The sequence below is a fragment of the Mobula hypostoma genome, chromosome 8 (genome assembly GCF_963921235.1).
Source record: "Mobula hypostoma chromosome 8, sMobHyp1.1, whole genome shotgun sequence".
Taxonomy (NCBI): Eukaryota; Metazoa; Chordata; class Chondrichthyes; order Myliobatiformes; family Myliobatidae; genus Mobula; species Mobula hypostoma.
The window spans coordinates 127,968,297-127,992,997 of NC_086104.1; the positions used below are offsets into that span (position 1 = coordinate 127,968,297).

Sequence of the window (24,701 nt, forward strand, 5' to 3'; positions counted from 1 at the left end):
TACTTATTCAGATTGTCCACCATTTCCTTGTTCCCCGTCACTCCCTCTCCAGCAGTCTGATATTCAGTCTCGCCTCTCTTTTACACCTTATGTATCTGAAGAAAATTTTGGTATCCTCTATGATTGGCTAGTTTATTCCATCTTTTCCTTAATTGCTTTTTTAGTTGCCTTCTGTTGGTTTTTAAAAGCTTCACAATCCTCTAACTTCCCACTAATTTTTGCTCTATTATATGCCCTCTTTTTTGCTTTTATGTTGGCTTTGACTTCCCTTGTTAGTCATGGTTGTTTCATCTTGCCTTTAGAATACTACTTTCTCTTTGGTATGTATTTATCCTCTGCCTTCTGAATTGCTTCCAGAAATTCCAGCCACTGCTGCTCTGCCATCATCCCTGCCAGTGTTCTTTTCCAATCAGTTTTGGCCAGCTCCTGTCTAATGCCTTTGTAATTCCCTTTACTCCACTGTAATACTGATACATTCTGACTTTAGTTTCTTCTCAAACTTCAGGGTGAATTCAATCATATTCTGAACACTTGCCCCGAGGGTCCTTTTACCTTAAGCACTCTAATCAATTCTGGTTCATTGCACAGCGCCTAATCCAGAATAGCTAATCACCTAGTGGGATCAACCACAAGCTGCTCTTAAAAAAAATCATCTCATAGGCTTTCTAGAAATTACCCCTCTTGGGATCCAGCACCAACCTGATATTCCCAATCTACCTGCATATTGAAATCCCCCATGACTATCATAACATTACCCTTTTGTCATGCATTTTCTATCTCCTGTTGTAATTTGTAGACCACAGCTTTATTACTGTTTTGGGGGTCTGGTATATAACTCCAATCAGGGTCTTTTTACCTATGCAGTTCCTTAGCTCTACCCACAACAATTGAACATCTTTTAACCCTATGTCACCTCTTTATTTTTTCACTAACAGAGCCACACTATCCTCTCTGCTTGCCTGCCTGTCCTTTCGATCCAGTGTGCATCCTTGGACATTAAGCTCCCAGCTATAATCTTCTTTCAGCCATGATTCAGTGATGCCCACAACACCATACATACCAATCTGTAACTGTGCTACAAGTTCATCTGTCTTTTTCTGTTTTCTGCATGCATATTCAAATGTAACACCCTAATTCTTGTATTCACCCTTTTCGATTTTGTCCACCTTTTACATTGCCACTCATCCCATTGGCTGCAATTTTGCTCTATCATCAGCCTGTCCTTGCTAGGAGTCTCACTACGCAGGGCCTCTGTTTGTAAACCAACTACTTCATACTCAACACTATCACTCTGGTTTCCAACCCCCTGCCAAATCAGTTTAAACCCTTCTGAACAACTCTAGGAAAACTGCCTGCAAGGATATTGGACCCCCTTGGGTTCAGGTGTAACCCATCCCTTTTGTACAAGTCATACCTTCCCCAGAAGAGATCCCAATGGTCCATAAATCTCAACCCCGACCACTGCACTAGTTCTTCAGCCACACATTCACCTGCACTGGAGCGTGGCACAGGCAGCAATCCAGAGATTACTACCCTGGAAGTCTCGTCTTTCAGCTTTCTACCGAGCATCCCAAAATCTCTCTTCAGGACCTCCTCACCTTGTCTACCCATGTCATTGGTGCCAATCTACTTCTGGCTGCTCACCCTCGCCCTTGCGAATGCCATGGACCCAAGCACCTGAGCTAAGTACAGCTTCAATGCCACGTTCAAGTTTGCCGTCGTGGTGACGGATCAGCATATAGGAGGGAGATTGAAAATCTGGCTGAGTGGTGCCACGACAACAACCTCTTGTTCAATGTCAGCAAGACATAGGAGCTGATTATTGACGTCAGGAGGAGGAAACCAGAGCTAGTCCTCATCAGAGTGGAGGTGGTCAGCAATTATAAGTTCAAAGTAGATTTATTATCTAAGTATGTATGCAGTACACAGCCCTGAGATTCATCTGCACTGACAGCCGTGGAACCCTTTCAAAGGAAAACATCCAGCCCCCCCCCAAAAAAAAACAAATCATGCAAGTGGCAACAAGAACATCAGTCCCCTTCCCTCCGCAACCCCCCACGCTGTTATCATTTCAGAGGACCTGCACTGGGCCCAGCAAAATGAATCTCAGTGTTCTATATGGTGTCATATATATGTACTTTGATAATAAATTTACTTTGAAGTTGGGGGGAGGCATTTACTTGGAGGTAGAAGTTCTGTGGGTGACTCCTAAATGACATAGGTAGGAAAAGTGAGGCAGTCCTGCAGAGAGAATTTGGGGGGCTAGGTAGAAAGCTGAAAAGCAGAACCTTCTGGGTAGCAATTTCTGGATTGCTGCCTGTGCCATGCACTAGTGGGGGTAAGAATAGAATGATTTGGCAGATAAATGTGTGGTTGAGAAACTGGTGCATAGGGCAGGGTGTCACATTTCTGGATCATTGGGATCTCTTCTGGGGAAGGTATGACCTGTAGAAAAAGGACAGGTCACACCTGAACCCGAAGGGATCCGATATTCTCGCTGGCAGCTTTGCTGGAGCTGTTGGGGAGGATTTAAACTAATTTGGCAGGGGGATAGGAACCAGAGTGATGGGGCTGAGGATAGGCCTGTTGGTTTACAAGCAGAGGCAGTGTGTAGTGAGACTCGGGAAGGACAGGTAGATGATAGGGCACAATTGCTGAGTTTCAGTGTAAAAAAAAAGGGACAAAATCGAAAAGGGTGAAGGATACAGGACTTCAGGTATTGTGTTTGAACGCACACGATATACTGAATAAGGTAGATAATTTTATAGTGCAGTTACAGATTAGCAGGTAGGTATGTTTTGGGCATCACTGAGTTATGGCTGAATGAAGATTATATTTGGGAGATAAAAATCCAAGGCTACACGTTGTATTGATAGGACAGGCAGGTAGGCAGACGGGGCTGGGTGGCGTGGCTCTGTTGGTAAAAAATGAAATCAAATCTACAGAAAGAGGTAACATAGGATTTGAAGATGTAGAGTTCTTGTAGGTAAAGGTAAGGATAAAAAGATTCTGAAGTTATTTGCAGGCCTCCAAACAGTAGCCAGGATGTGGGTTACAAATTACAACGAGAGATAGAAAAGGCATGTCAAGGGGGCAACGTTATGATTGTCATGGGGGAATTTCAATTTGCAGGTAGATGGGGAAAATGAGGTTGGTGCTCGATCCCAAGAGAGAATTTGTAGAATGCCCATGAGATGATTTTAGAGCAGCTTGTGGTTGAGCTCACTAGGGATCAACTATTCTAGATTGGGTGTTGTGTAATGAACTGGATTTGATTAGGGAGCTTAAGGTAAAGGAAACTTTGGGAGGCAGTGATCATAGTATGATAGAATTCACCCTGCGAAGTTCAAAAAAATTAGTATTAAGGCACCATATGACACCATTACAACCCTGAAATTCATTTTCTTGCAGGCATACTGAATAAATCCATAATAGAATAATAATCGTAATACAGTCAATGAAAGACCACACCAACTTCAGCATTCAACCAATATGTAAAAGGCAACAAACTGTGCAAATAGATAAAGAAATAAATAATAAAAATGACTAAGTAAGCAATAAACATTGAGAACATGAGATGAAGAGACCTTGAAAGTGAATCGATAGGTTGTGGGAACATTTCAGCGATGGGGCAATTGAAGTTGAGTGAAGTTATCTCCTCTGGTTCCAGAACCTGATGGTTGAGGGGTAATAACTGTTCCTGAACCTACAGGTGTGAGTCCTGTGGCTCACACCTTATTGATGGCGGCTTCGAGGGGAGAGAATGACCTGGGTGATGGGGGTCCCTGATGATGGATGCTGCTTTCCTGTGGCAACAGTTCCTGTGGATGTGTTGAATGGAAGGGAAGGCTTTACTTGTCATGGACTGGGCTGTGTCCACTGCCTTTTGTAGGATTTTCCATTCAAGGGCATTGGTACTTCCATAACAGGCTTCTCCGTGGATTGTCACCTTGTTGTGTTGGAGAGGCTTGTGTGGTCCTGTGATCCCGAGAGCAATGCCATCTGGAGCTATGCTCCTGGTAGGGTCACCCATGGCGGTAAGGTCGAAGGTGAGGTCCCTGACAAAGAACAATCCAACTAAGACCTCAACGATGGAACAGGCGGACGAAGTTACTTCGAACTCAACGGCTGTGAAGGCGGATGAAGGCTGCAACAAATCCATCAGCTCCAATCATCGTATTGAAACCTATTGAATATTGAAATGCCTAGTTAGAGTGGATGTGGTGAGGATGTTTCCTTTTGTAGGGGAGTCTCAAACCAGAGTGCGCAACCTCAGAATAGAGGGACGCCCATTTAGAATGGAGATGGGGAAGAATTTCTTTTGCCAGAGGGTGATGAACCTGAAATTTGTTGCTACAGGTGACTATGGAGGCCAGGTCATTGGGTGTATTTAAGGTGGTGGTTGATATGTGCTTGATTATTCAGGGTGTGGAAGGTTACAGGGAGAAGGCAGAAGAATGCGGTTGAGAAAGCAGTGGATCAGCCATGATGAAATGGCAGAGCAGACTCAATGGGCCGAATGGCCTAATTCTTCTCCTTGTCTTATGGTCTAAATTAATACCTTACATCAGTATTTGCCCAGGAGAATGACATGGATACTACCGAGATCAGTGTGGAGTGTGCCAATGCATCTTGAGATCTGGAAAAGGGTAGAGTTAAGTCTCTTGAAAAACAAAGTAAGTGTCCAGGGTTTGATGGGAGAGGGTATACACCAGGTCATTGAGCGAGCAAGAAATGAGATTGCTGGGGCCTTGACCAAGATCTTTGTGTCCTCCCTACTTACAGGTGAGGTTAAAATGATAGGCCATCCACTCCCCATTCCAATTTATCGGTCCATGGCCACCTCTATTGTGATGATGAGGCCACTTTCAGGTTGGAGTAAAAACATGTCGTATTTCATTTGGGTAGCCTCCAACCTGACAGCATGAACATCGATTTCTCCAACTTGCACTATTTTCTCCCTCTTTCCCCCTTATTTCCTTTAACATTCCCCATTCTGGCTCCCCTCTTACCCCTACTCTTCACCTGCCTATCACCTCCTCCTGGTGTCCCTCCTTCCCTTTCTCCCATGGTACATACTGCTCTCTGGTCAGATTTCTTCTTCAGCCCTTTAGCACCTACCACCTTCCAACTTCTCACTTCACACAACCACCCTCCTCACCTGGCTTCACCTATCACTTCTAGCTTATAGTCCTTCCCCTCCTGCCACCTTATTCTGGCGCCTTCCCCCTTTCTTTCCAGTCCTGATGAAGGGTCTCAGCCCAAAATGTCAGCTCTTTATTCCTGTCCATAGATGCTGCCTGACCTGCTAAGTTCCTGCTCCATTTTGTATGTGGTAATCCTGGAAAGTATAGACTGTTGAGTCTCAGGTCAATGGTAGGGACAATATTGGAGAGGATCATTAGAGATAGGAGTAATGAGCACTTGGAAGACCATGGCCTAATTAGGGACAGGCATATTGACTTTGTGCGAGGCAGGTGATGCATAACTAACTTGATTTGAGTCTTTGGAGGATGTGACAAAGGTGATTGATGAAGGCACTGTAGATCTGTGGATGTTACCTACGTGGATTTTAGTAAGGCGTTTGACGAGGTCCCTCATGGGAGGCTCATCCATGAGATTTAAGATCTAGCCTGACTGGAGGTATGTGGTTAATGGTGCAGGACAAGGGAATTGTCGACATTTTTGGTCAAAACCCTTCATGGGGATTGAGAGTGGAGAGATGAGATGGCCAGTATAAAAAGGAAGTGGAGCGTTAAGACAGGGGCCAAAGGTGACTGGTAGACTGAGGAGGGGTGTAAAATAACGTAGAACAGTGTAGCAGAGTACGGGTCTTTCGGTCCATGTTGTGCTAACCTTTTAACCGAGTTCAACCCAATCCTTCCCCCATACATAGCCCTCTATTTTTCTTTCATCCTTGCGCCCATCTAGGAGACTCTTAAATGTAACTAGTGTATCTGCCTCTACCACCAGTCCTGGCAGTCTTTTCCATGCACTTACCACCCTATGTAAAGAAAAAACCTGCATCTGATATACCACCCATACCTTTCTCCAGTCACTTTAAAATTCTCTCACATTGGCCATGGCCGCTCTGGGGAAAAAGGCACGCTGGCTGTCCACTCTATTTATTCCTGGCAGTGCTGGAATCTGGTCAGGGAAATTGAGACTGGAAACTATTAGGGGAGACATTATTGGCAGGTGGAAGTAGAACCAGATTGGAGGGGTGAGGGGTTGAATCTGTGAATGAAGTGTAAGTGTGTGTGTGTGTGTGTGTAAAAGGTGGGGGGGGAGGGTCATGGATGGATGGACTCTGGAAGGGATGAGGATGGGTGCTGGTTGGGGAGGGAGTGGGAATGAGGAAATGGGGACAAGAATGAGAGGTGGAATTAGAAGGAGAGTGAAAAGATAAAGGAGGAAGCGACCGCTGGAGGGACGGGTTCCCTGAAACTATGTAAAGTATTCAGCCTTTGGGTTACAACCTACTCAGGCAGAATCTGATGTGGATGTTGTCTTATCCCAAAATTTTAAGGTCCTAAGTGATATAGTTGCAAATTATTTTGCTGTCTTGTTAAATAAGATGTCCTTCATCTATAACCTTTCAAAATCCTGAACATAATGTGAAGGAACTAAAGTCAAAGGCAGCTCCGTGCAAAGCCAGCGGTGGAGTTGTACGAAGCAAAACAGCTTTTGTTCCTATTCTCAATGGACCTTTAACGATGTCTGTGCATGTTACTTGCTTCAGCTATCCCTTCGTTAATCGTTCAACATCTCTGTAGTGGAAATTTCAGATTTGCTATCATTTCTGAACTTTCCCTGCAGACTTGAAAGTTGAGCATTTGTACACTGGCAAACAGTACTTAACTTGGATAACTGCAGACTCTCGTTAGAATATAGTTCAAGCAGTTAAGCATCATCTGCATCCTAAGATGTGGAAATGTGACCATCATGCCCTTAACATCTGCCCACAAATTATTGATTCAGGAGAAATATTCCTAACACTTAACATCACTGACAGATACTCCAATCCATCCCTGACTCTATCCTGCCAGCTGGCTCTCAGTTTACCGATAAAGGACCACCAGTGATGAGGCTAGCGGTGAACTCTAAGGCTAAATATTCAAGTGCTAATGGTCTTCAATCTGCCATCCTGGTGATAGGGCAGAATATTCAAATCATGGTATCCAAATCACTACCTATGAGAAATCTACGTTCTAACTCCCAGTACACCACAGAACCAGGCCCTAGGGCCCACTGTAGCCATGCAGTCCATTATTCTGATCTACATTGATAGGTGTATAGTCTTTCTAAACCTTGGTGATTTCAGTACTTTCTAGGTGCTTCTTAAATGCCACAAGAACCTCTGCCTCCCCCACCACAGGCAGTGTTTTCCAACCACACTCTGTTTTCTAAACCTTCTCCCCCTCATCTTGCACCTGTGCACTCTTGGCTAGGACATATATAGGAGGGGAGCCTAACTATCCACCCATCTCCCCTCACAACTTTATGCATTCCATCAAGTCATTGTTCAGAGAAAACACCCCCAGCCTATCCAGTCTCTTTCTTTCTAACTGCTTAAAATCAAACTATGTTCTCATGAATCCTTGCTGCACCCTCTCCACCACATTCAACTCCTAACTGTAGTGTGGCAGCCCACAATACTCCAGGAATGGCTTAACAAATGCATTTGTTAAAGTTGCAAAAAATCTTGCAATTCTTGTATCCCCTGCTATCACTCATGAAGGCAAGTAGCCTATATACATCTTTAACACATACATTTTCCAGAAACATAGACATATTACAAGCTCCCTCTGTTCATCAACACTCCTTAGGGCACTAGCATTTACTGTTTATGACCTAGTCTTGTTTACCTTTGTCAGGATTAAATTCCATCTGGCAATTAATTCTCCATTCAACTTTCCATCTGATCCCTGCTGAAACCTTTAGACAAAATTCCTCACTACCCACAATACCTCCAAAGTTTCTATCGCTGAGAAACTTATCATTTCCCATATTTACGTAACAATGACATCATTCATGTTTATCACAACAATCAATGGTCTGAGCAGAGACCCTCACATCATTGGTCACAGACTTCCAATAAGAAAAGCAGCCCTCTACTTTGACCCACTATTCCTAATACCAAGCCACTTTTGGATCTAATTTACCATTTCTCCTGGGATTCTATTGGCCACAACCTCTTGCTTCTTCTGGAGGCTTCTAAAAGTGAGATATTGAAAGAACAAAATCCGTGTGTTCCTATTAGAGTGAAGGGCAAGGCTGGCAGGAGTATGGAACCCTGGATGATGAGGGATATTGAGACTTTGGTCAGAAATAAGGAGGCATGGGTCAGGTACGGGCAACTGGGAACAACTGAATCCTTGGAGGAGTATAGGGGTTGCAGGAGGGTACTCAAAGAAAGAAATCAGAAGGGCAAAAACAAGCCATAAGATAGATATTGCAGAGAAGATGAAGGAGAATCTCAAGAGATTTTATAAGTATATTAAGAGAAGGACTTGAACATCAAAGGTCAAAGTGAACACGTTAGTATGGAGACTGAGGTCATCAGTATTTCTACTGTTTTTTTATTGTGGGGAAGCATAAGAAAACTTTGGAACTTGAGATAGTTAATGGGGATCTCATGGGGATAGTTTGTATTACTGCAGAGGAGGCATTTGCAGGTGGATAAATTTCTATGGTATGATCAGCTAAATCGAGGAACACAGGAAGCTAGAGAACAATAGGAGCCCTGGCTGAGATATATGCATCATTATTAGTCATGGCCTAAGTACTAGAAGACTGACTGGAGAATGACTAATGCTGCGTCTTTATTTAAGGGTTACAAAGTAAAACCTGGGAACTATAGACCAGAAAGCCTAACACATGTAAGTAAATTAATGGAGGGAGTAAATTATACAAGCATTTGGAAAGATGGATTGATTAAGGATGGTCACTGCAGCTTTGTGCGTGGGAGATCATGTTTCATGAATTTGATTGAGATTTTGGAAGAATTGGCCAAGAAGGTTGGTGAGGGCAGGGTGGAAGACTATCCATATGGATTTCAGTAAAATCTTTGATAGTGTCCCGCCTAGTAGGCTGCAATGGCAAGTTGGATTCCATGGGATGCAAGGAGAGCTAGTTAAATGGATATCTTTGATGGTGATTAAAGGTTTATCACATTTGGATGAAAATTAGGTGGGTGTGGATACCGCTGAAAATGGTGGTGCGGTGCACAGTAAAGCCTACAACAGGATCTAAATCAATGGGGAAAGTTGACAAAGCAATGGAAGATGGAAATCAGAGTCATAGAGTCAAAGAGAAGTACAGCAGAGAAACATTCCCCTTCAGCCATCTCGTCCATGCCAAACCATTTAAACTGCCTACTCCCATCAACCTGCACTGGGACCATAGCCCTCCACACCCCTACCATCCATGTACCTATCCAAACTTCTCTTAAACAGTGAAATTGAGCTTGCATGCACCACTTATGTTGACAGCTCATTCCACACTCTCAAGACCCTCTGAGTGAAGAAGTTTCCCTCATGTTCTCAATAAACTTTTCATCTTTCACCCTTAACTCACGACCTAGTTGTAGTCCTACCCAACCTCAGTGGAAAAAGCTCTCATAATTTTGTATACCTCTATCCAATCTCCCTTCAATTTTCTACATTACAAGGAATAAAGTCTTAAACCTATTCAATTTTTACTTATAACTTCAAATCCTCCAGTCTTGGCAAGATCCTTATGAACTTTCTCTGTACTCTTTCAACCTTATTTACATCTTTCCTCTAGGTAGGTGAGCAAAACTGCACACAATAATTCAAATTACGCATCACCAACATCAACTTCAACATAACATCCTTTCTCCTGTACTCAGTACTTTGATTTATGAAGGCCAATATGCCAAAAGATTTCTTTATGACTATCTACCTGTGCTGCCACTTTCAATGAATTATGGATCTGTATTCCAAGATTCCTTTCTTCTACCATGCTTCTCAGTGCCTTACTGTTCACTGTGTAAGACCAACCCTGGTTGGCCCTACTGAAATGCAACACCCCGCACTTGTCAGCATTAAATTCCATCTGCTATTTTTCCAGCTGGTCCAGACCCCACTGCAAGCTCTGATAGTCTTCCTTGCTGTCCACTGCACCCCCAATCTTGATGTCAACTGCAAATTTGCTGATCCTTTGACAAACAATGGACCCAGCGTCGATCCCTACGGAATTCAACTAGTCACGGGGCTCCAGTCAGAGAGGCACTCTGGCTCTACTACCGCACTCTGGCTTCTTCCACAAAACTAATATCTAAACCAGTTTATTACCTCATCTTGAATGCCAACCAAACGATCCCTTCTTGACCAACCTCTCATGCCAGACCTTGTCAAATGCCACATAGACAACACCCACTGCCTTGCCTTCATCAGCTTTCCTGGTAAGATTGGTTAAACGTGACCTAACACGCACAAAGCTATGCTGACTATCTCGAATCAGCCCATGTCTATCTAAATACTCATATATCTGGTCCCTTAGAATACCTTCCAATAACTTTTCCCATAACTGACATCAGGCTCACTGGCCTATAATTTCCAGGTTTATCTTAGAGCCTTTTTGAAACAATGGAACAACATTAGCTATCCTCCAATCCTCCGGTACCTCTCCTGTCGCTAAGGAGGATTTAAATCTGTCTTCTAGGGCCCCAATATTTCCTGCACTTGCCTCAATGTGGTCCAAGTGAACACATTATCAGGCTCTGGGGATTTATCCACCCTAATTTGCCTCAAGACAGCAAACACCTCTACCTCTGTAATCCACAAACAACAGGAATTCTGCAGATGCTGGAAATTCAAGCAACACACATCAAAGTTGCTGGAACGCAGCAGGCCAGGCAGCATCTCTAGGAAGAGGTACAGTCGACGTTTCAGGCCGAGACCCTTCGTCAGGACTAACTGAAGGAAGAGAGAGTAAGAGATTTGAAAGTTGGAGGGGGAGGGGGAGATCCAAAATGATAGGAGAAGACAGGAGGGGGAGGGATGGAGCCAAGAGCTGGACAGGTGATTGGCAAAAGGGATACGAGAGGATCATGGGACAGGAGGTCTGGGAAGAAAGACAAGGTGGGGGGGGGGAACCAGAGGATGGGCAAGGGGTATATTCAGAGGGACAGAGGGAGAAAAAGAGTGAGAGAGAGAATGTGTGTATAAAAATAAGTAACAGATGGGGTACGAGGGGGAGGTGGGGCATTAGCGGAAGTTAGAGAAGTGGATGTTCATGCCATCAGGTTGGAGGCTACCCAGACGGAATATAAGGTGTTGTTCCTCCAACCTGAGTGTGGCTTCATCTTTACAGTAGAGGAGGCCGTGGATAGACATGTCAGAATGGGAATGGGGTGTGGAATTAAAATGTGTGGCCACTGGGAGATCCTGCTTTCTCTGGCGGACAGAGCGTACATCTGTAATCCGTTTTGGGCCCATGACCTTGCTTCTGTTTTTTTTTTGTTTCACTTCTATAGACTCCTGAGTAAAGAGATGCAAGAGGTCCATTTAAGATCTCCCCCATCTCTTTTGGCTCCACGCATAGATTACTATTCTGATCTTTGAGAGGACCAATTTTGTCCTTTGCAATCCTTTTGCTCTTAAAATATCTGTGTGATCCCTTATGATTCTCCTTCACCTTTGTCTGCTAGGGCAACCTCATGATTTTTAGTCCTCCCTGATTTCTTTCTTAAGTGTACTCTTGCATTTCTTATACTCTGTAAGTACCTCATTTGTTCCTACCTACTATGCATCTCATTTTTTCTCTTAACCAGGACCTCAATATCTCTTGGAAAAATAAGGTTCTCTAAACCTGTTAACTTTACCTTTTATTCTGACAGGCACATACAAGCTTTGTACTCTCAAAACTTTCACTTTTGAAGGCCTCCCACTTACCAAGTACACCTTTGCCAGAAAACAGTCTGTCCCAATCCACACTTGTCAGATCCTTTCTGATACCATCAAAATTGTCCATTCTCCAATTTAGAATCTCAACTCAAACTACAGGAATTCTGCAGATGCTGGAAATTGAAGCAACATACATCAAAGTTGCTGGTGAACGCAGCAGGCCAAGCAGCATCTATAGGAAGAGGCGCAGTCGACGTTTCAGGTCGAGACCCTTCGTCAGGACTAACTGAAGGAAGAGTGAGTAAGGGATCCCTTACTCACTCTTCCTTCAGTTAGTCCTGACGAAGGGTCTCGGCCTGAAACGTCGACTGCGCCTCTTCCTATAGATGCTGCTTGGCCTGCTGCGTTCACCAGCAACTTTGATGTATGTTGCTAGAATCTCAACTCATTGGCCAGGCTTATCTTTTTCCATATTTATTTTGAAGTTAATGATCTGATGATCAATAGATACAAAGTGTTCCCCTACACAAACCTCTGTCACCTGCCCTGTCAGTCCCTAATAGCAGATCAAGTATCGCACCCTCTATTTTTGGGACTTCTATGGACTGGAGGAAACGTTCCTGAAAACATTTGACAAATTCTATCCCCTCTAGCCTTTTTACAGTATGGACTCCCGGTCAGTATATGGAAAGCTAAAATCACCTACTAGAATAATCTTATGTTTCTTGCAATAGTCTGCCAGAGGAAGTGGTTAAAGTAGATACATTAACAATATTTAAAAGGTACTTGGCAGGTACATAGATGAGAAAGGCATAGAAGGATATGGGCCAAATAAGATTGTCTTAGATGGACATCTTCATTGGTATGGGCCAGTAGGGATGAATGCTATGTGACTCTGATCAGCCTGCCATATGGGATCTTGTTAAAGACCTTAAGGTTAATATAGACAATATATACAATATGTCATTGCTTAGTTATCTTAAGAAAAACACGTGATTTCCCACAGATAAAGGTATGCTACCCCTAATCAAACCTACCTTTCCAAGTGTAGGTAAATCCTGATTATAGATAATTCTAAGTGTAGATAAATCCTGATCATTTTTCAATAGTTTCCATACCAATTGATGTAAGCTTCACGGGCCTGTAGTTACCTGGCTTATTTGTACTGCCCTTCAGCAGATTGCTTGTGCTAGCTTGAAGATAACGACATAACTCTTAGACAGGGCACTTGTGCTTTTGGTCATTCTGACCCCTCTGATTCATTTCTATTCTCTTTCAAGGTTTAATCTGTTCCAGAATTCCAGGTTGATTCCGCCCCAGTTTTTAGAAGATAAAGACAAGGTGGTGGATCTTGCAGTGCAGTTGGTGGAACTGGCCAGTGAAACGTGGCTGGTGACAGGGAGACACCCTGTCCCCATCATCACAGCAGCAGCTTATCTGGCTTGGCAGTCCTTGCTCCCTGCGCATCGTCTGAAGTGTAGCATGGGAAGGTTTTGCAAGCTGGCTGGAATTACATTGCCACCACCCACCTCTCAGCGGTTGAAAGAGATCACTGGTGTTTTAATCAGGCTAGCATCGCAGCTGCCCTGGCTGAGAGGTCAGCAAGTCGATGCTAAAACTGTGGTGAAATATACCGGCGATATTCTTCGCCATCGCACCTTATTACTGAGACAGACACTTGACTGCGTTTGGACTGAAAGTGCAAGTGCACAGACAGATTCACAGGAAGAATGTGTGTCAGCAGCTGGCGAGAACAGTAGCTGTCACCAGGCACCGGAGACAGGGTCAAGTCGGAAACGCTCTGCGCCGGTTTTCCTCCCTCCATGCCTCACACAAACAAAGAGGAGGAATCTGAACCTGGAGCTGGAGAGAAGCTGCAGTAATCCAACCACTGGGGAGGAGGAGATATCAGACAGTGAAATCGAGCAATACCTAAGGACTCCGGAAGAAGCTGCGACATTCCAAGCGGCAAATGCCATTCTCTAGCTGTTGTATTCTCACCCAGTGATGCTGCTGTTTGTGGTCGTCAGTCCAAGATTCATCACTAGACCGTTAGAGGCAATGTGGGGGAGTACAGACTCATTCCAGCTGAAGATAATTCCATTTGACTGACAACAATGTGATCATTCTGTCAGCACTTTGACTAGTTTTTAATAAATTGAATGAGCTAGTGCATCTGTAGCCCAAGAGTTGGTTCTGTTTGTCAGTCTTCCTCTGAAAATTACAAGACCCTCTCCTGGGACTTATTTGCATGCCCTAGCTGCAGTCAGTGAACTTGATTCATGGTTTAAGGCTCTTGGGAAATTTGCCTCCATGAAAAGATGGGACCCTAACAAAATGTGTCTGATAAAGAGTGGTTGTGTGCAAGTCCCACAGGTGCTTTGAAACATGGCCATGGTTTATATCTGCCACTCTGAAGTGAAAAGTTTAAGTCAGAACAGGTATTGGTCAAAAGTAAACTTAAAAAGCTGTTACCTGATGACATTTCATCTCACGACTAAGATGTTGGGAAAGGTAATGTGAGAGAGTGTGTGTTGAAGAAGTGAATTGATCCAGAGTCAGCTGAACACTCTCAAAGGACAAATCCAGCACTTGCTGAAAATGAAAAACCAGCGATGGTCACAGAATGAAACCAGGTGAAACCTTCTGATGTTTTGGGTATGTGTCTGATTCACAAATCAAATCTTTGTTATTATAAAGAATATACCATTCTTCACAGGAATGCACTGTAATAAAATCCACTAACACTGAATGTTAGGTTTTTCTTTATGAAATTTACCTTAATTAAACATTTGTCCAGGAATGCCTCCCTTTTGCAAATGGAGAGCTGATTGTGTACCCTTACTCTTGCAAGCATTGGGATCATCTATCCAACTCCAGGACTCACCAGCACGAGGGCCTGATCGGTGGGCATTTGATAAAGTCATTCATTGCAGTCCATCTATGGTTTAGGGAACTACCTTCTGAGTTTTTAAGTATTTGCCAACATGTCAGTCTGCAATTCAGTGAGGTGGACCTCGAGAGTGCAGACATTTAGTAACCTCGAATCTCAGACCTCCAACAAGTTAAGACTACTTGAGTCTTGGAGGATTACTCAGAACGTGAGCAGTGCACCACAGCAGTGAGTGATTTCAAGCTTAACATCAACCACCAAAGACCACTAACATTTATTCAATTAGGTGGAGATTTCATTCTCTTGCAGACACTGTTCTAGATTCTAAGTAAACCATGCCACCAATCTCAAATTGAGGGAAACATTGTTTTAAATAATAGGGAATCCCCATTAAAATGCTGCTTGTACCAGACACCAGCTACAACTAACTTAGCAGCCTTAACACAGGACAACAAAGATTGTGTTTCCTGAATACTTTTGGGTATATCTTATTTTAGACTGCTGATCATGAAAATCACCATGAAATTTTCCTATCACACACCATTTTATTTTGGAATCGCCTATATTTGTTATTTCAATTCCTAATTCAAGTCAATTAAAACACTGCCCAAAATGTAAGCTGAAAAGTTTTTCATCTTGTCCAGACAAGTCTGGGTGTGCTTTGGGATGCCAGCAAGATCCGCAACAATGGCGTCTTGTTATTGATTCTTCAGTGTTAAGCCTGAAAACTGAGCTACTACACAATGGCAGCATCTCTAGGAAGAGGTGCAGGCGACGTTCCAGGCCGAGACCCTTAGTCAGGACTAACTGAAGGAAGAGAGAGTAAGGGATTTGTAAGTTGGAGGGGGAGGGGGAGATCCAAAATGATAGGAGAAGACAGGAGGGGGAGGGATGGAGCCAAGAGCTGGACAGGTGATTGGCAAAAGGGATACGAGAGGATCATGGGACAGGAGGTCCGGGAAGAAAGACAAGGTGGGGGGGGGACCCAAAGGATGGGCAAGGGGTATATTCAGAGGGACAGAGGGAGAAAAAGGGGAGTGAGAGAAAGAATGTGTGTATAAAAATAAGTAACAGATGGGGTACGAGGGGGAGGTGGGGCATTAGCAGAAGTTAGAGAAGTCGATGTTCATGCCATCAGGTTGGAGGCTACCCAGACGGAATATAAGGTGTTGTTCCTCCAACCTGAATATGGCTTCATCTTTACAGTAGAGGAGGCCGTGGATAGACATGTCAGAATGGAAATGGGATAGAAACATAGAAAATAGGTGCAGGAGTAGGCGATTCGGCCCTTCGAGCCTGCACTGCCATTTATTATGATCATGGCTGATCATCCAACTCAGAACCCTGCCCCAGCCTTCCCTCCATACCCCCTGATCCCCGTAGCCACAAGGACCATATCTAACTCCCTCTTAAATATAGCCAATGAACTGGCCTCAACTGTTTCCTGTGGCAGAGAATTCCACAGATTCACCACTCATTGTGTGAAGAAGTTTTTCCTAATCTCGGTCCTAAAAGGCTTCCCCTTTATCCTCAAACTGTGACCCCTCGTTCTGGACTTCCCCAACATCGGGAACAATCTTCCTGCATCTAGCCTGTCCAATCCCTTTAGGATTTTATACGTTTCAATCAGATCTCCCCTCAATCTTCTAAATTCCAACGAGTACAAGCCCAGTTCATCCAGTCTTTCTTCATATGAAAGTCCTGCCATCCCAGGAATCAATCTGGTGAACCTTCTTTGTACTCCCTCTATGGCAAGGATGTCTTTCCTCAGATTAGGGGACCAAAACTGCACACAATACTCCAGGTGTGGTCTCACCAAGGCCTTGTACAACTGCAGTAGTACCTCCCTGCTCCTGTACTCGAATCCTCTCGCTATAAATGCCAGCATACCATTCGCCTTTTTCACCGCCTGCTGTACCTGCATGCCCACTTTCAATGACTGGTGTATAATGACACCCAGGTCTCGTTGCACCTCCCCTTTTCCTAATCGGCCACCATTCAGATAATAATCTGTTTTCCTATTTTTGCCACCAAAGTGGATAACTTCACATTTATCCACATTAAATTGCATCTGCCATGAATTTGCCCACTCACCCAACCTATCCAAGTCACTCTGCATCCTCTTAGCATCCTCCTCACAGCTAACACTGCCACCCAGCTTCGTGTCATCCGCACACTTGGAGATGCTGCATTTAATTCCCTCATCCAAGTCATTAATATATATTGTAAACAACTGGGGTCCCAGCACTGAGCCTTGCGGTACCCCACTCGTCACTGCCTGCCATTCTGAAAAGGTCCCGTTTATTCCCACTCTTTGCTTCCTGTCTGCTAACCAATTCTCTATCCACATCAATACCTTACCCCCAATACCGTGTGCTTTAAGTTTGCACACTAATCTCCTGTGTGGGACCTTGTCAAAAGCCTTTTGAAAATCCAAATATACCACATCCACTGGCTCTCCCCTATCCACTCTACTAGTTACATCCTCAAAAAATTCTGAGATTCGTCCGACATGATTTTCCTTTCACAAATCCATGCTGACTTTGTCCGATGATTTCACCGCTTTCCAAATGTGCTGTTATCACATCTTTGATAACTGACTCCAGCAGTTTCCCCACCACCGACGTTAGGCTAACCGGTCTATAATTCCCCGGTTTCTCTCTCCCTCCTTTTTTAAAAAGTGGGGTTACATTAGCCACCCTCCAATCCTCAGGAACTAGTCCAGAATCTAAAGAGTTTTGAAAAATTATCACTAATGCATCCACTATTTCTTGGGCTACTTCCTTAAGCACTCTAGGATGCAGACCATCTGGCCCTGGGGATTTATCTGCGTTCAATCCCTTCAATTTACCTAACACCACTTCCCTACTAACATGTATTTCGCTCAGTTCCTCCATCTCACTGGACCCTCTGTCCCCTGCTATTTCTGGAAGATTATTTATGTCCTCCTTAGTGAAGACAGAACCAAAGTAATTATTCATTTGGTCTGCCATGTCCTTGCTCCCCATAATCAATTCACCTGTTTCTGTCTGTAGGGGACCTACATTTGTCTTTACCAGTCTTTTCCTTTTCACATATCTATAAAAGCTTTTACAGTCAGTTTTTATGTTCCCTGCCAGTTTTCTCTCATAATCTTTTTTCCCTTTCCTAATTAAGCCCTTTGTCCTCCTCTGCTGGACTCTGAATTTCTCCCAGTCCTCAGGTGAGCCACTTTTTCTGGCTAATTTGTATGCTTCTTCTTTGGAATTGATACTATCCCTAATTTCTCTTGTCAGCCACGGGTGCACTACCTTCCTTGATTTATTCTTTTGCCAAACTGGGATGAACAATTGTTGTAGTTCATCCATGCAATCTTTAAATGCTTGCCATTGCATATCCACCGTCAATCCTCTTAAGTGTCATTTGCCAGTCTATCTTTGCTAATTCACGTCTCATACCTTCAAAGTTACCCCTCTTTAAGTTCAGGACCTTTGTTTCTGAATTAACTATGTCACTCTCCATCTTAATGAAGAATTCCAGCATATTATGGTCACTCTTACCCAAGGGGCCTCTCATGACAAGATTGCTAATTAACCCTTCCTCCTTGCTCAAAACCCAGTCCAGAATAGCCTGCTCTCTAGTTGGTTCCTCGACATGTTGGTTCAAAAAACCATCCCGCATACATTCCAAGAAATCCTCTTCCTCAGCACCTTTACCAATTTGGTTCACCCAATCTACATATAGATTGAAGTCACCCATTATAACTGCTGTTCCTTTATTGCACACATTTCTAATTTCCTGTTTAATACCATCTCTGACCTCACTACTACTGTTAGGTGGCCTGTACACAACTCCCACCAGCGTTTTCTGCCCCTTAGTGTTACGCAGCTCTACCCATATCGATTCCACATCTTCCCGGCTTATGCCCTTCCTTTCTATTGCGTTAATCTCCTCTTTAACCAGCAACGCCACCCCACCTCCTTTTCTTTCATGTCTATCCCTCCTGAATATTGAATATCCCTGAATATTGAGCTCCCATCCTTGGTCACCCTGGAGCCATGTCTCTGTGATCCCAACTATATCATAATCATTAATAACAATCTGCACTTTCAATTCATCCACCTTATTATGAATGCTCCTTGCATTGACACACAAAGCCTTCAGGCGCTCTTTTACAACTCTCTTAGCCCTTATACAATTATGTTGAAAAGTGGCCCTTTTTAATGCTTGCCCTGGGTTTGTTGGCCTGCCACTTTTACTTTTCTCCTCAGTACTTTTTGCTTCCACCCTCACTTTACACCCCTCTGTCTCTCTGCACTCGTTCCCATCCCCCTGTTGTGAACTAACCTCCTCTCGCCTAGCCTCTTTAATTTGATTCCCACCCCCCAACCATTCTAGTTTAAAGTCACCTCAGTAGCCCTCGCTAATCTCCCTGCCAGGATATTGGTCCCCCTAGGATTCAAGTGTAACTTGTCCTTTTTGTACAGGTCACGCCTGCGCCAAAAGAGGTCCCAATGATCCAAAAACTTGAATCCCTGCCCCCTGCTCCAATCCCTCAGCCACGCATTTATCCTCCACCTCATCGCATTCCTACTCTCACTGTCGCGTGGCACAGGCAGTAAACCCGAGATTACTACCTTTGCGGCCCTTTTTCTCAACTCCCTTCCTAGCTGTGGATTTAAAATGTGTGGCCACTAGGAGATCCTGCTTTCTCTGGCAGACAGAGCGTAGGTGTTCAGCAAAGTGGTCTCCCAGTCTGCGTCGGGTCTCGCCAATATATAAAAGGCCACATCGGGAGCACTGGACGCAGTATATCACCCCAGCCGACTCACAGGTGAAGTGTTGCCTCACCTGGAAGGACTGTTTGGGGCCCTGAATGGTGGTAAGGGAGGAAGTGTAAGGGCATGTGTAGCACTTGTTCCGCTTACACGGATAAGTGCCAGGAAGGAGATCAGTGGGGAGGGAGGGATGGGGGGGGGGACGAATGGACAAAGGAGTTGCGTAGGGAGCGATCCCTGTGGAATGCAGAGGGGGGGGAGGGAAAGATGTGCTAGTGGTGAGATCCTGTTGGAGGTGGCGGAAGTTACGGAGAATAATATGCCTCCAACCTGATGGCATGAACATTGACTTCTCTAACTTCCGCTAATGCCCCACCTCCCCCTCGTACCCCATCTGTTACTTATTTTTATACATACATTCTTTCCCTCACTCTCCTTTTTCTCCCTCTGAATATACCCCTTGACCATCCTCTGGGTCCCCCCGCCCTTGTCTTTCTTCCCAGACCTCCTGTCCCATGATCCTCTCATATCCCTTTTGCCTATCACCTGTCCAGCTCTTGGCTCTATCCCTCCCCCTCCTGTCTTCTCCTATCATTTTGGATCTCCCCCTCCCCCTCCAACTTTTAAATCCCTTACTCACTCTTCCTTCAGTTAGTCCTGACAAAGGGTCTTGGCCTGAAACGTCGACTGCACCTCTTCCTAGAGATGCTGCCTGGCCTGCTGCATTCACCAGCAACTTTTATGTGTGTTGCTTGAATTTCCAGCATCTGCAGAATTCCTGTTGTCTACTACACAATGGCAGTGTCCACCCTTCAATACCAATTGGCTATGCAGTACACATGAAAAAAAAACACTGAAATTTAGAAGTCTTGTTGAAACATGGAAAATAGGTGCAGGAGTAGGCCATTCAGCCCTTCGAGCCTGCACCACCATTCAGTATGATCATGGCTGATCATCCAACTCAGAACCCTGTACCTGCCTTCTCTCCATACCCCCTGATCCCTTTAGCCACAAGGGCCATATCTAACTCCCTCTTAAATATCGCCAATGAACTGGCCTCAACTGTTTCCTGTGGTAGAGAATTCCACAGATTCACCACTCTCTGTGTGAAGAAGTTTTTCCTCATCTTGGTCCTAAAAGGCTTCCCCTTTATCCTCAAACTGTGACCCCTTGTTCTGGACTTCCCCAACATTGGGAACAAACTTCCTGCAAGTAGCCTGTCCAATCCCTTTAGGATTTTATACGTTTCAATCAGATCCCCCCTCAATCTTCTAAATTCCAACGAGTATAAGCCTAGCCGATCCAGTCTTTCATTATATGAAAGTCCTGCCATCCCAGGAATCAATCTGGTGAACCCTCTTTGTACTCCCTCTAGGGCAAGAATGTCTTTCCTCAGATTAGGGGACCAAAACTGCACACAATACTCCAGGTGTGGTCTCACTAAGGCCTTGTACAACTGCAGTAGTACCTCCCTGCTCCTGTACTCGAATCCTCTCGCTATAAATGCCAGCATACCATTCGCCTTTTTCACCGCCTGCTGTACCTGCATGCCCACTTTCAATGACTGGTGTATAATGACACCCAGGTCTCGTTGCACCTCCCCTTTTCCTAATCGGCCACCATTCAGATAATAATCTGTTTTCCTGTTTTTGCCACCAAAGTGGATAACCTCACATTTATCCACATTAAAATGCATCTGCCATGAATTTGCCCACTCACCTAACCTATCCAAGTCACCCTGCATCCTCTTAACATCCTCCTCACAGCTAACACTGCCGCCCAGCTTCGTGTCATCCGCAAACTTGGAGATACTGCATTTAATTCCCTCGTCTAAGTCATTAATATATATTGTAAACAACTGGGGTCCCAGCACTGAGCGTTGCGGTACCCCACTTGTCACTGCCTGCCATTCTGAAAAGGTCCCGTTTATTCCCACTCTTTGCTTCCTGTCTGCCAACCAATTCTCTATCCACATCAATACCATACCCCCAATACCGCGTGCTTTAAGTTTGCACACTGATCTCCTGTGTGGGACCTTGTCAAAAGCCTTTTAAAAATCCAAATATACCACATCCACTGGTTCTCCCCTATCCACTCTACTAGTTACATCCTCAAAAAATTCTATGAGATTCGTCCGACATAATTTTCCTTCCACAAATCCATGCTGACTTTGTCCGATGATCTCACTGCTTTCCAAATGTGCTGTTATCACATCTTTGATAACTGACTCTAGCATTTTCCCCATCACCGATGTTAGGCTAACCGGTCTATAATTCCCCAGTTTCTCTCTCCCTCCTTTTTTAAAAAGCAGGGTTACATTAGCCACCCTCCGATCCTCAGGAACTAGTCCAGAATCTAAAGAGTTTTGAAAAATTATCACTAATGCATCCACTATTTCTTGGGCTACTTCCTTAAGCACTCTGGGATGCAGACCATCTGGCCCTGGGGATTTATCTGCGTTCAATCCCTTCAATTTACCTAACACCACTTCCCTACTAACATGTATTTCGCTCAGTTCCTCCATCTTACTAGACCCTCTGTCCCCTATTTCCAGAAGATTATTTATGTCCTCCTTAGTGAAGACAGAACCAAAGTAGTTATTCAATTGTTCTGCCATGTCTTTGTTCCCCGTAATCAATTCACCTGTTTCTATCTGTAAGGGACCGACATTTGTCTTAACCAATCTTTTTTTCTTTTCACATATCTATAAAAAAGCTTTACAGTCAGTTTTTATGTTCCCTGTCAGTTTTCTCTCATAATCTCTTTTCCCTTTCCTAATTAAGCCCTTTGTCCTCCTCTGCTGGACTCTGAATTTCTCCCAGTCCTCAGGTGAGCCACTTTTTCTGGCTAATTTGTATGTTTCTTCTTTGGAATTGATACTATCTCTAATTTCCCTTGTCAGCCACGGGTGCACTACCTTCCCTGATTTATTCTTTTGCCAGACTGGGATGAACAATTGTTGTAGTTCATCCATGCGATCTTTAAATGCTTGCCATTGCAGATCCACCGTCAACCCTTTAAGTATTATTTGCCAGTCTATCTTAGCTAATTCACGTCTCATACCTTCAAAGTTACCCTTCTTTAAGTTCAGAACCTTTGTTTCTGAATTAACTATGTCACTCTCCATCTTAATGAAGAATTCCACCATATTGTGGTCACTCTTACCCAAGGGGCCTCTCACCATAAGATTGCTAATTAACCCTTCCTCATTGCTTAATACCCAATCTAGAATGGCCTGCTCTCTAGTTGGTTCCTTGACATGCAATATAGCAACTACAACTGGTTCCTACACATACAATTTAGCAACTACAACTGGAATGTCTGGTGATCTGAAAACAGTAGTGCTGTTCCTGGAAATGCTGCTCAGATACACCAAGTACTGTTGCTTCATTTGCAAATAGGACAGTCGTACTAAAGAATCTCACTACATTTAAAAAGATTGGCCACTTTGTAAGCAGGGCAGAAAACTGTGGCACACAAGCCACTTGTAGACCCAGCAAAGATATTTTTGACTCCTCTTCATATAAAATAGGGGCTTATGAAAAATTTTGTGAAAGTGATGAACATGGAAGGTGAAAGATTTCAATATTTGAGATAGATGTTTCCCAGAATAACAGATGCCAATAGTAAGAAAGGCATTTTTGTTGTACTACCAATCAAACAGGTCATCAACGACAGGCAATTCGAAGAACTTCTAGTGGGACTAGAGAAAATTCCGTGGAAAGCATTCAAGGAATTTGTTGAAAAGTTTCTTGGCAACTACACAGCACCAAGCTATGTCAACATGCTTTAAGCATACAAAACCATGAAGTGCAACATGTCACTAAAGATTCATCTTCTGCATTCCCATTTAGACTTCTTCCCTGAAAATCTTGGCACTGTCAGTGGTGAGCATGGTGACATTGTGGTCATGGAGAAACAGTATCAGGGCAACTGGAATCCACCAGTGCTGGATAATTATTGTTGGACACTTAAGCCAGAAGCCACTGACTACAAAGGAAAATCATCATCGAAACATTGTTAACTTAGTAGAACTATGGCAAAACTTCAGCAATAAACACATTATATTCAATAAAAATTAATTTCTTGTTCCTCCAAATTCCTACGTGATACAAGTAGGCTGAAATTATATCTGAGCTCAGCTTGAAGCCACATAACCACAAAAAAAATGAGGAAGCAACACTTCGGAAAAAATTTGCTGTCCAGTGTAATTAATTCATTTTTAAAGACAAATAAGACTTGCATTTATATATTCTCAGACAATTTGGAAATGTTGAAACATTTCACTCAGATTATTTTATATAATCTTATAGTTTGTGCGTTCTGAGTCAGGGCACATTGTCAGTTAATAACAATGTACAATTAAAATCCAGAAAGGGGAGGGGAGTAAAGAAAGGATGGGAAAAACTGAGAAGAGATGTTTAGGGAGTGAGTGTTGTGATGAGCATCATTCAGGAGACCAACATTTGGTCTTGGTGCAAATTGAGTTCCACTGATGAAAGTTGAGTAACAAGTCCTTATTCCCAGCACGATACAGCTCACCCACTCATAGGTGCAAGCTAAGTTCAGGATATTTATCTCAGGACAAAGAAGAATTAAAAAGCACAGTGACAAGAAGTCCAACTGCTCAATGCAAATCCTAGTGGACGGAAGGTCCATACTGTGGCGAAGAGGAAACAGATGCACTTCATTCGGTAACATAGTTCAATCGTGTCCACAATCCCAACCTATCTCGGTTTAGTCAGGTTCTGTTGACGTTTTAACAAATGATATTGCAGCCAGCTCCTTGCAGAATTCCTCTAGGACAATCACTCCTTTTAGTAACATTGCATGATCCAACCTGCAAAATGTTCACAAACACCAATATTGAGTTAATATCTGAATTTAAAATCAAGTACAGTTTCAAATTCCTGCGCTCTCATTTTAAGCTTACAAATGCTGCCTATCAACATTTGGAGTAGTGTGTGCAGTTTGTGTTACCTACCTACAGGGAAGATGTAAATAAGGTTGAAAGAGTACAAAGAAATTTAACAAGGATGTTGCTAGGAGTAGAGGACCTGAGTTATAAGGAACAATTGAATCAGTTAATTCCTTAGAAAGTAGAAGATTGAGAGGAGATTTGATAGAGATATACAAACTTATGAGGGGTATAGATAGGGTAAATGCAAGCAGGCTTTT

General features: G+C 43.7%; 2 protein-coding genes across 6 annotated transcripts in view; one reads left to right on the top strand and one right to left on the bottom strand.

The window, feature by feature from the left end:
* Positions 1–23,327, top strand: part of brf2 (BRF2 RNA polymerase III transcription initiation factor subunit) — a 47,640-nt gene extending 24,313 nt beyond the window's left edge. For 2 of the 4 annotated variants that reach the window (XM_063056768.1, XM_063056767.1), the window contains exon 5: positions 13,154–15,443. In XM_063056768.1, coding sequence (XP_062912838.1) covers positions 13,154–13,859 — 706 coding nt within the window. In that variant the 3' untranslated portion in view covers positions 13,860–15,443. Of the gene's footprint in view, positions 1–13,153; positions 15,445–23,187 lie in introns of those variants that run through there. The other 2 variants (XR_010019029.1, XM_063056769.1) reach the window with 2 other exon arrangements.
* Positions 23,328–23,713: 386 nt separating this feature from the next.
* Positions 23,714–24,701, bottom strand: part of LOC134350923 (FHF complex subunit HOOK interacting protein 2A-like) — a 70,150-nt gene continuing 69,162 nt past the window's right edge. Inside the window, exon 16 of one of the 2 annotated variants that reach the window (XM_063056766.1) lies at positions 23,714–24,363. In XM_063056766.1, the coding sequence (XP_062912836.1) occupies positions 24,261–24,363 (103 nt within the window). In that variant the 3' untranslated portion in view covers positions 23,714–24,260. The remainder of the gene's footprint in view (positions 24,364–24,701) is intronic. The other variant, XM_063056765.1, reaches the window with a different exon arrangement.